This window comes from Panicum virgatum, chromosome 8N (assembly GCF_016808335.1).
Source record: "Panicum virgatum strain AP13 chromosome 8N, P.virgatum_v5, whole genome shotgun sequence".
NCBI classification, from domain to species: Eukaryota; Viridiplantae; Streptophyta; class Magnoliopsida; order Poales; family Poaceae; genus Panicum; species Panicum virgatum.
The window spans coordinates 11,809,570-11,820,992 of record NC_053152.1 but is presented as its reverse complement, the minus strand read 5'-3'; the positions used below and the strand labels follow the sequence as shown (position 1 = coordinate 11,820,992).

General features: G+C 51.8%; 1 protein-coding gene across 1 annotated transcript; it reads left to right on the top strand.

Moving 5' to 3' along the window:
- The first annotated feature begins 1,475 nt into the window (after positions 1–1,475).
- On the top strand, positions 1,476–2,268 carry LOC120684782 (troponin T, fast skeletal muscle-like). The gene is made up of 3 exons (XM_039966659.1): positions 1,476–1,841; positions 1,920–2,088; positions 2,159–2,268. Exons 1-3 carry the CDS (start codon positions 1,476–1,478, stop codon positions 2,266–2,268), a joined length of 645 nt encoding a protein of 214 aa, XP_039822593.1.
- The last annotated feature ends 9,155 nt before the right edge of the window (positions 2,269–11,423 follow it).

Genomic DNA, 11,423 nt, shown 5'->3' with positions numbered 1-11,423 from the left:
TACGGCAAAACATGCCATCTACCAGTGGAACTAGAACACAGAGCCCACTGGGCCATCCGGCAATGGAACTTGGACCTAAAGCAAGCCGGAAAGAATCAACAGATTCAACTGGCAGTGTTGGAAGAATGGAGAGAGAAGGCCTACCACAGTGCCAATATCTACAAAGATAGAACAAAAAGATGGCATGACAAGAGGATCAAGCCGAAGGAATTCAAACCCGGAGATAAGGTATTATTATTTAATTTCAGGGTCAAGCTCTTCGGCGAAGGCAAGCTCCAAAGCAAGTGGAAAGGGCCATACACCATCGTCATTGCATCATCACATGGGACCGTCACGCTTCAAGACGATGATGGTAAGTTATTCAAGTTAAATGGCCAGCATTTGAAAGTTTTTCATATGCCATATAACTCTAGTGAGGAATTTGATATTATAAATTTAGTAGAATTCCGCACATTTCAAACTCCTCAGCCCAAAAATAAAACCCAAAACCACTTGCATGGGGGCCACCATGTGCCCCCAACCCGTGAGAGAAAAATGGAAGCCAGAGGGGCCCATGTGGGGCCGGCCGAACCCCTGGGTCGGCCGACCCCACCTAGCAGTGACAGTGCTCCAATTTTCGTATTTGAATCCCCTCGAATGGCCACTTTTCATTTCCATACGTTCTGGGCTGTAGAATGGAAATTTTCTCCCGGTTTTACCTTTAAAATGATCCCCTCCTCCTCCTTTCATCCTCATCTCCATTCTTGATCTTTTTGCTCTCTTCCTCTCTACAACTCTGAGCTTCCCCATGGTTGGCAAGGCGATCGTTCCATTCAACGAAGCTTCGTCCACCTTCGCCCTCGAGGGAGAGCCCTCGCCGGAGAATCACGCACTTGCAGCCATGGAGATCGACCAGGAAGCAGAGCACATCGCCAAGACACCATTGGCGATCATCCCTACGCCGGCATCGAAGGAGACGCCGAGGGGCACCAAAAAGGGGCCGATCGAACCCCTGATTCGGCCGAGCCCCCATGGTGGCCCCTCGGCCTTTCATTCATCGCCACACAATGTCAGGAAGATCTCCGCCAAGAGGGGCAGGTGCCCGGGTTCAGGAGGTCCTGCACGCCCGACAACGGGGATGCTCGCACCAAAGGACGCCTCCAAGCGCCTCTTCGCCGACCCACTTCCACCAATGCCGCTAGAGGAGGGTCAGGAGCACGTGTTTTCGCTGTACACAAAGAGTGGCGATGTCTTTAGCCACAACTATGTAACCACGCCCACACGCACGACCACAACACCCTCACCTCGACAACATTTCCACGTTGTAGGCATCCGTACCCCAGGCGGTGGGTACGGCAAGGGGTTGATGCCCGGACTCTGTCCTAAGGATAAAGGAGAAGCCGAGTCTGTGGCATCCTCCCCCAAGGGTGCCAAATGCGTTACAAGGCCCATCCCTCCTCCTCTGATCACGTGCCCCGGTGGGCAATTCGAGAGCGATGAAGGTGGAGGAGCTGTCCACCGAGGGCGGCTCCAATGATGCCACGAAGCTGACCTCGCCGCGGGTAAGCCCGGCAAAGAGCCGCGCCCGCCGCGAGGAGAAGAAGAAGGAGGAGGAGGAGGCCAATAACCGGGCCCCTCCCCCTATCCAGGACGTCGAGATGCAGGACCCGCCCCAAGACGAAGGGGCAGGACAAGAGGTGGATGAGGCCAGCGAGGTCCCGGCCATTGAGGTGGTGAGGACTCAGGTGGAGTCCTTGGAGCGGGCCGGGGCCCTGTCGGCGGAGGAGGAGGACGAGGAGGGAGATAGGACGGTCTTCGGCAAGCTCGTCGCATCCACCAAGCTGGCCCATGAGTTGGTTGAGGTAAGTTCCCTTCCTCTTCCTGTGTGTATCCGACTTGTTGTTGTAGATGCTGCCTTGTGACACCGAGTTGGTTGGCAGGCTCTGGTGGAACTGTCCGAGCAGGCCTCCCAGGAGCTGGCCGAGGGAAGTGTTGCCATCAGCCGAGTGACGGAGCTCAAGGCCCGAGTAGCCGAGCTGGAGGCGCAGGGCCGCCAACTGGAGGCCGGGAAGGTGGAGGCCGAGAAGGCTCTACGCAAGGAGAAGCGCGGTAAGGAGTCGGATTTTTGTCTAACCGAGTCCTTTTCGCACTGTTTGTCTCTGACTTGCTTGTTCTTTAGAGTTGGAGGCCTGCACCAAGGCCAACGAGGAGCTGCACAAGCTCCGGGAGGCGACCGAGGCCCGGGAGGCCGCGACCGAGGAGAAGCTTCGCCTAGAGCGCCAGGCCTGAGAAGGTATGATTTGGAAATCATACAATTATTGTTTAAGTTGAGTTTGTCACTTGGGCTAATGTAGCCGAGTGCTTTTCTGTAGAAGCGGAGGGCTAGGTGACCGAGGCCCGGGTGACGCTGGATCGCCTTGGCATGCCGTTGGATGCTCTGCTTGGAGCGTTTGAGCCGGAGGGCATGTCTGCGGCAGAGAGCGTGTCGGAGCAGCTAGAGGTGTCCCGAGGCCGACTGGAGGCCTTCGTGAAGGGAGCGGCTGGGGATGCCGTGCAACACACCCTGGGGCTGGTGAAGTCCCACTTCCCGGAGGCGGATCTGGATCCGGTGGGCGATGGCATCCCTCCCGACTGCACCGAGGCGGACTGGGAAGCCAACCACGCCAGTGTCCAGGACATCTCCAAGCGCATCGTGGCCGACTTGTAGGCTGCCGGTCGCGGGGATTTGTTTTTATTTATTTTTCTGCAAAACAAGTTGGTCAGTGTGGACCGCTTTGGAACAATGGTTATGTAAATAATGTTTTTATTTTTAATCATTTTTAAGTTATGCCCACATTCCGAGTATTTTCTGAATTTACCGAGTAGTTAGGAAGTCGACTCTGAGTTAGGGTGACACAGAGTAGTTCCAAGACATACTTAGCTGTGTTCATAGATACTGGATCGGGTTGTTCTTGTCCGGCTGGTTGGACTCCGATGGGGGCCGGCTGGCTGGCCGAAACGCAGCCACCAAGCGTGTTGAAAATAACTCGGTGATGAACAAAGAAGATGGAATATGATGAATAACATGCAAAAAAGTTTATTGAATGAGTAGATATAGCTTTGCATTTTCCTATGCTTCTACGGATAGAAGCGACGCAAGTGTTCGATATTCCATGGGTTGCCCACGTCGGTACCGTCTTGCCTTTGTAAGCAGTAGGTTCCTGGAACCACTACTCGGCTAATGATGAAGGGTCCTTCCTAGGGGGAGGACAGCTTGTGGGCACCGGTTGTCGACTAGATTCGTCGTAGAACCAAGTCGCCGATGTTGAAGTCTCGCTCTTGTACGTTGCGATCATGGTAGCGCCAGAGCTGCTGCTCATATCTTGCGTGATGTAGTGAGGCCGTCAGGCGGTGCTCTTCTGTCGAGTCAATTTCGGCTCGCCGAGTCGATTTGGCTTTATTTTCGTCGTAGTTCTGGTTGCGCGGAGCACCAAAAGCTATGTCCGATGGCAAGACTGCTTCAGAACCATACGCCATGAAGAATGCGAGTAGCCGGTGGCCCGAATTTTCAGCGTGCGCAGTCCCCAGACTACTCTGGGTAGTTCTTGGAGCCACTTTGTGCCATACTTTTCGATCAGATCAAAAATTCTGGCTTTGAGCCCCTGGAGGATCAAGCCATTGGCCCTTTCGACTTGGCCATTGCACCTATGGTGCGCCACAGAGGTATAGTAGATGTCGATGCAGCTTCCTTGGCAGTAGTCCTAGAATTTCGAACCCGTGAAGGAGGTGCCTAGGTCCGTAATTATCCGATTAGGTACTCTGAACCAGTGTGATATTTCTTCAATGAATTCGGCTGCCTTGGCCGCTGTGGTGGCCGTCATGGGTTTGACTTCAATACACTTCGTGAACTTGTCAATCGCCACGAATATGTGATTGTACCCGCCGACGGCTGTCTTGAGTGGTCCCACAGAGTCGAGTCCCCAACATGCGAATGGCCAGGAGGGTGGTATCATCTGTAAGGCCTGAGCCGGGACGTGCTACTGCTTGGAGAAGAACTGGCACCCGGGACATCGTCTGACGAGACTCCGGGCATCGGCCAGGGCCGTAGGCCAGTAGAAGTCTGATCGGAAGGCTTTGCCCACGAGAATGGAGGCTCCTGCGTGGTTTCCACAGATGCCCGAGTGGATCTCACTAAGCAGTCAGACTCCTTCATTCTGTGTGATGCACTTGCACAAGGTTCCTGAGGATGCCGAGTGCCTGAACAACTCGGATCCTATGACAATGTAGTTGCTTGAGCGGCGTGCAAGCGTCTCATGCTCGTTTCCCTTGGGGTAGCTTTTGTTGTTCTTGATGAAGTCAATGATGGGGGAGTGCTAGTCGGTGTCGAGAGTTTGAACCTGTTGCCCTAAGGCTGGGACCAAGTCGGGCTTTGTAGGAGGTTCCTCTTCTATTTTGACTGTAGGACTGTTGAGTGCCTGGACGAATACACTTGCTGGCACAAGGGCTCGTTTGGATCCGAGCTTGGACAGGATGTCTGTTGCAACGTTGTCGTCCTTGGGGACGTGGTGGAACTAGAGGCCGTTGAATTTGGCTTCCATCTTCTCCTTGGTGCACTCCCAATCCTTATTGACTTGTTGTATGATGACTTTAGAGTCGCCGTAGGCTAGCAGGCATTTGATGCCGAGCGTGATAGCGATTCGGAGGCCATGTATGAGGGCTTCGTACTTGGCAGCATTGTTGGTTGCCTTGAAAAGTAACTGGAGTACATACTTGAGTTGTTCGCCTTTGGGGAAGATGAAAAGGACCCCAGCGCCGGCTCCATCGAGGTTGAGGGCACCGTCGAGGTACATGATCCAGTGCTCGGGGCGGGTGTCAGGTGGAGGATCCTGAATCTCGGTCCACTCGGCAATGAAGTCGACTAGGGCCTGAGACTTGATCGTAGAGCGCGGCGTAAACTCGATTGTGAAGGCGACGAGTTCTACTGACCATTTGACGACTCGGCCGTTGGCGTCTCGATTGTGGAGGATGTCGGCGAGTGGGCAGGAGGAAGCCACCTTGATCTTATGAGCCTGGAAGTAGTGCTGAAGCTTTCTTGATGTGATGAGGATGGCGTACAGCACCTTCTGCACTTGAGGGTAGCATACTTTGGACTCGCCGAGTACTTCACTGATGAAGTACACCGGTCGCTGTACCTTGTAGACATGACCCGGCTCGTCTCGTTCAATGACCTGGACTGTGCTCACCACATTGGTGGTGGCGGCGATATAAAGGAGGAGGACTTCCCCATCTTCTGGTGCGGTTAGGACAAGCGGTGTTGTGAGGAAGTTATTGAGCTCTTGAAACGCTTTGCAAGCTTCGTCGTTCCACTCAAACTTGTCGGGCTTCCGGAGAAGTTTGAAGAAGGGTAGGCCTTTATCGCCGAGTCGGCTTATGAACCTACTCAAGGTGGCCATGCACCTGGTTAGCCTCATCAGGTCTTTTTTAATCCTGGGAGGCTTCATGTACATGATGGCATTGACCTTGGTGGGGTTGGCTTCGATGCCCCAGCTACTCACTATGAAGTCGAGTAGTTTTCTAGACGGGGACACCGAACACACACTTGGTCGGGTTGAGTTTCCATTTGAATTTCCTGAGATTTTCAAATGTTTCGAAGAGAACCGTAATGAACTGGTGTAGCGAAAATGGCCTCTCATGCCATATTTCAATATAATGTTTTGGCGATTGATGACACACGCAACACTTGAACTAATGTGTTTGCTTAGATGATATACTCAGGCTTTTAGGTTCAAGTGATGACAAAGAGAAGAGAGGCGAAGCTAGGCCCGAAGGGCCGCCCCTACGGGGGTTCCGCTACCCGGTTAGCGGACGGGGGTCGAGGGGGAGCCGCCCCTCGCGGGTCTCAGGGCAGCGCCCTGAAACCTAAAAGAAATCAAGTCACCGGTTGAACCGACGCCAAGCAAATTACACACGTCGGTGCATTGACTTGAGCACGTCTGGAAGTTTTAGTATCACCGGTTAAACCGACGTAAGGCAAAATGTATTCATCGGTGCAATGACAGAGATGGCCTGCGGGCTAGGGTTTGGCACCGGATGAACCGACGATAGGAAGTTTGAATACGTCGGTGCAATGGCAGAAGCAGACCAAGGAAAATGCATACATCGGATGAACCGATGATGCACCGGTTAATGGCGTCGGTGCAGTTGTCCAGAGAGTTTGTTTTTCAAGGATCAGAGGACAGTTGCACTCACCGGTTAAACCGACGCTAACATTACATACACCGGTCGATTGCGTCGGTTGATTGCCCGTACACGTAACGGCTATTTTTCAGTGGGCAGTTTAGTATCACCGGTTAAACCGACGATGGCGATTTGGGGAGCATCGGATTAACCGGTGTTAAGCACATTTCTGGCAGCTTTTCTCCAACGGCTATTTTTGCTTGTGCTGCCTATATATATCCCCAAGGCCGCACCATTTGAGTGTGCTGGAGTTCAAAGAAGTATACTAGAGCTAAAGATCATCTCCAACCACCATAGAGCTTCATTGTACATCATATAGGCTTAAGCACACTTGTTAGAGTGCTTAGTGCTTGATTAGGGATTAGTTCTTGCGAGAGCTCCCTTGAGAGAAGTCTTGCTGCGGCAAGCAAACACTTGTACTCATCGTGTGACCCTCCGACTTGGTGTGGAGTGGCAACGACACTTTGTGCGGGGAAGGAGGCCCCTACTTGGTGTTAAAGCTCCAAGATAGTGAAGACGGTGCCGTGGTGACGCTTCGAGATAGACGGTGGCGGTGACCTCGTCTTTGTGACTTGGTGTCACTTAGCCTTTGCTTGTCGGGAGCCTTGGAGGCGTGGCAAGACGGTGATCAAGCGAAGAGACTCGGTATCACACTTGTTCTTTGTGAGCAAGTGGCCGTGGACGTAGGGAGGGACTTTGGTGTCCTAACCGAACCACGTTAAATCGTGTGTCTTGGTGTCTTCACGGGAGTTTGCATATCCTCTCCCTTACCGCTTTACTTACCGCATTACGTTTCCGCATTTACTCTATCTTGCTTACCTTTACTTTCCTAGTTAGTTTGATTAGGATTGGCTAGGTTGCAAGTCTTTTGGGGTAAGTAGAGGGTAGCTTAGATAAACCTTAGTCATAACTAGCATGTGTAGGACGTGTTAGGTTTATCTTATGCAATTAGATTGAGCCCTAGGATAGAAAAGCGATTAGCGACCCTATTCACCCCCTCCCCCTCTAGGGTCGGACACCCCGGTGATCCTTACAACTGGTCACTATGTTTTGTCTTGACAACGGTGTCATCGACATAGGCCTCGGCGTTGTGCGTGATCTGCCCCTGGAGGCATCTCTGAATGGCCTTCTGGTAGGTGGCATTGGCATTCTTGAGCCCGAATGTCATGGTGTTGTAGCAGTAGGCCCCGAAGGGGGTGATGAAGGACGTCTTCTCTTGATCCGACTCCTTTAGGGCTATCTGGTTGTACCCTGAGTAACAATCAAGAAAAGAGAGTACACACCCTGCCGTCGAGTCAACGACCTGGTCGATGCATGGTAGAGGAAAGGGGTTCTTAGGGCAGTGTTTGTTGAGATCAGTATAGTCAACACACATTCTCCGTTCACCATTTTTCTTTTTTACAAGGACTGGGTTTGCCAACCAATCTGGGTGCATGACTTCTTGGATAAAACCAGCGGCAAGGAGCCGGGTTACTTCTACCCTAACAGCCTCCTTTCGATCCTGCGCGAAGCAGCAGAGACGTTGCTTGACGGGTCTTGCCTTCGAGTCAAGGTCTAGGGAGTGCTCAGCCTCCTCCCTCGAAACTCCCGGCATGTTAGATGGCTTCCTTGCGAAGATGTTCCAGTTGTCCTGGAGGAAGGAGGAGAGCACTTTCCTATGCCGGGTCGAGGCTGGCCCCGATCACGGCGGTCTTGTATGGTTCATCGTCGATGATGGTCTTGGTCGCCACGGCTGGCGCGAGCTGCGACTTGGAAGTCGACTCTTTGGCGGGGATCTGCTGCTGGATCGTTCTAGGGTGTTGGAGAGCTTGATGTTCTCGGCCTCACACGTGTAGGATGTCTGCAGGTCTCCGTAGACCAAGAGGACCCCCTTGGGAGCTGTCATCTTTAGGAGAAGATACGTGTGGTTGGGGATCGCCATAAACTTGGCGAGGGAGGGTCTTCCCAGGATGGCGCGGTAGGAGGTCTCGAACTCGGCGACCTCAAAGTTGACGTACTCAGTGTGGTAATTGTCCCGGGTTCCGGCCGACCTTTGTCGACCCGGTTCCGAGGATGATGCCATAGAAGGCCTAGTCGGATGGCACCAGGGTAGTCATGTCGTAGCCCATGCTCTCCAACGTGCTGGCGAAGATGATGTCGAGGGCACTGCCGCCGTCGACGAGTTCTTTGGCCAGGCGGACCTGGCTGACCACAAGGGGGTCAACACCCGGCCTGGGTAAATGGGCCCAGTTGTCGTGGCGATTGAAGGTAGTCGGCGTCTCTGACCACCGCAGGGGCTCAACTGGGTGTTTGAACACCAAGTTGACTTCACGATCATCCAGCTTCAGTTTGCGCCGGCATGATGGTTTGCTGGGACCACTGAATATGAAGTTGACGGCCCTGTCCTCTTCCTGGAAGTCCCCTGGGGAATCTTCCCGGTGCTCGTCATCATCTCACCTGGGCGAGTTGCGCCTCCGAGGGCGGGCCCGATTGGTTCTGGAACCACTCGGCCTGTCGCGGTCATCGCGTCGGGGTCGCTTGGGGTCTTCATCCTTGGCAACGCCGTTGGAGAGTGCACGGCACTCCCGAGCGGTGAGTGATGAGCCCATGGCTCCTCAAATCATGACAGATTATGACCATGACAAGAAGTGCTTTCTTTCCGATAATGCAGATGGGAAATTTACTGCTTCCGGCAAATCGTCAAAGATAATTTTTAGAGGTGCAATATTGTGCATGAAAGAGGAGAAAAAGAAGCCAACAAATTATATACAAATTGGTTCCATGCTTGTGGAAATTGGCTGATAGAGTTCTTTGCATCCTTGCCGGATTATTATATTATTCATGGATGTGGTAACGTGGTATTGGTTTCACTTTCGTCCTGGTCAGATTATGTTAATATATTGGCATATATGCATGGACGAGAATTCTAGGGCCAGGATTGATATTTTGTTATAGATGGCAGGTGTGTTTGGTCGGAGTCAATCTATTTGGAAATTGGCTGATAGAGTTCTTTGCATCCTTGCCAGATTATTATATTATTCATGGATGTGGTAACGTGGTATTGGTTTCACTTTCGTCCTGGTCAGATTATTTTAATATATTGGCATATATGCATGGACGAGAATTCTAGGGCCAGGATTGATATTTTGTTATAGATGGCAGGTGTGTTTGGTCGGAGTCAATCTATTTGGTGTAGTCCGGGTCTAATTTGAGTATGTGCCTGCGTGCACTAATAAAGGGCCAAGTCGGCCTTGTAACAGAGTTAGTTTTGGATGCCGTGTGTTTTTGTTTCCTGTTGAGCGTCGCTCCAGAGAAGAAGATGGCGATCCCATCTACTATCCAAAATTGAAGCCGACCCTTCTAGGGTTCTGGAAAGAGGGCGTGATCAGATCATCTGTTGGTTTGGGCGTGCCTCGGATCCCTGCGTGGATTCTCTTCTTCTGATCGTTGTCCGTCGTGGCCGCGGGTGAAAGAATTATCAGCTGATCGGATTGCAACTAACACAAGTTTGTAAGCCTATTATTCTATTCTTGCTACTGTTGTCTTTGGTTGATCAATCAAGTCAATTTATCCATCTGGATTATCATCTTGCTTGGTCAATACGTCTGTGAAATTTATCCACATTGGAACTTCTGTCGTGGTTTCCTGGGATCATCAAGAGGAATAGAGCAGCGGTGGTTTGGCCAATAATTAAATTATAAATACTTGCACTGTCTTGGCGTGATTGTTTCACTACTAGAAAAATGTCTAAGGGCACCGGTTGTATAAGCCCTTTGGTACCGGTTTTTTAAACCGGTACCCCGAAAGTGGTACCAATGGCTCGAGCCTTTGGTACCGGGTAAAATAACCGGTACCTAAGCCTCCAAAATTCACGCAAAATATTCTCTTTGGTTGTGATTCGAACTCGTGACCTCTAGCCTAGTGCGTTGCTCTTTTACCATCTCAGCTACACAGTTGTTCTGATTGAGAAGGAGATATATTCCTTTTAAAGTAACCCATGGATGAGCCTAAGGTACCGATTTGTGTTACCAACCAGTACCAAAGGCTCCTAAGGTACCGGTTGGTAACACCAACCGGTACCTAAGGCTCGTCTATAGGTACCGGTTGGTGGTACCACCCGGTACTAATATAAAAATTACCACCCGGTACCTATGGAGAGCCTTAGGTACCGGTTGATAATACCAACCGGTGCCTAAGGCCCATTCAAAGTTTCCATCCACCCCAAAAGTACCGGTATGGAGATGAACCGGTACCTATGGTAGCATAGGTACCGGTTCATCTCCATACCGGTATTTTTGGGGTGGACCTAAGGCTTGTTTTCTAGTAGTGTTTATTGGCTCAGATTCCTAATTTATCATTGATATTGCTGCTGGAGGCATTTGATCTATCGTGTATATCTCAGTACTATCTTGAGTTATCTGATTATTTTAATCTCAAGCAATAGTCTGGTGCCATAGCTAAAGGAGACTACATCTATTTCCCTGAATATTCTATTTGGAAAATATAGCATTCCTACCGTGAAAGATTGGGCACATTCTTGGGCATCGTCGGCGTGTCCTTACCAGTGTGGTTCGCGTCCTTGTGCCAAGGAAACTTGCCATCTCGGAGCTGATCCAGGTCCGCCTGGTTGAGGGTGGAGCGGAACTGGGACCTCTTGGCGACGGCGACGGTGTTCTCGGGGCCACGCTTGCGGTCCCGGTTCTTGGACGACTCGGCGCGGTCGTGCTTCTTGCCATGGCGAGGTGGGCGGTCGTCACGTCAGCGTTTTGGGCGGTTGTCCCGTTGAGGGGGGCACTCGAAAAAGTCGTTCTAGTTCTTGTGCCGGCAGTGGACCCGCTCGGCATCCTCCATGTCGGCGTGCTTGTTGACGACCGCGATCATGTCGTCGACGGTCTTTGGGTTGCTCTCGAACATCTTCCTCCACAGTTCGATGCTGTGGAGGCCTTCATGGAAGTGGTGACATCCCTGTCATCAACCTCCGTAATGGTATTACGGTTAGAGAAGTACCTCTTGATGTAGTCGCGGAGGGACTCATCGGGTTGCTGGATGACGCTGCCCAGATCCCATCTAGTTTTGGGACCCGGATAGGATACCTGGTAGTACTAGACAAAGGCACTGCAGAGATCTTGCCAGCTGTTGATGGAGCCAGCTGGGAGAGCCTTGACCCAGTTGAGAGCCTGGCGGTTCATCATGACCGCGAAGTAGGCGGCCATGATGTCGTTGTCGCCATTTGCTGCCTGAACGGCAAT

What these genes read in the sequence shown, in the direction of transcription:
- LOC120684782 (XM_039966659.1), top strand. Translation starts at nt 1,476, where the DNA reads ATGAAGGTGGAGGAGCTGTCCACCGAGGGCGGCTCCAATGATGCCACG. An exon ending in TGGCCCATGAGTTGGTTGAG is followed by an intron (nt 1,842 to 1,919) that starts GTAAGTTCCCTT and finishes GTTGGTTGGCAG; the next exon opens with GCTCTGGTGGAACTGTCCGA. An exon ending in TCTACGCAAGGAGAAGCGCG is followed by an intron (nt 2,089 to 2,158) that starts GTAAGGAGTCGG and finishes CTTGTTCTTTAG; the next exon opens with AGTTGGAGGCCTGCACCAAG.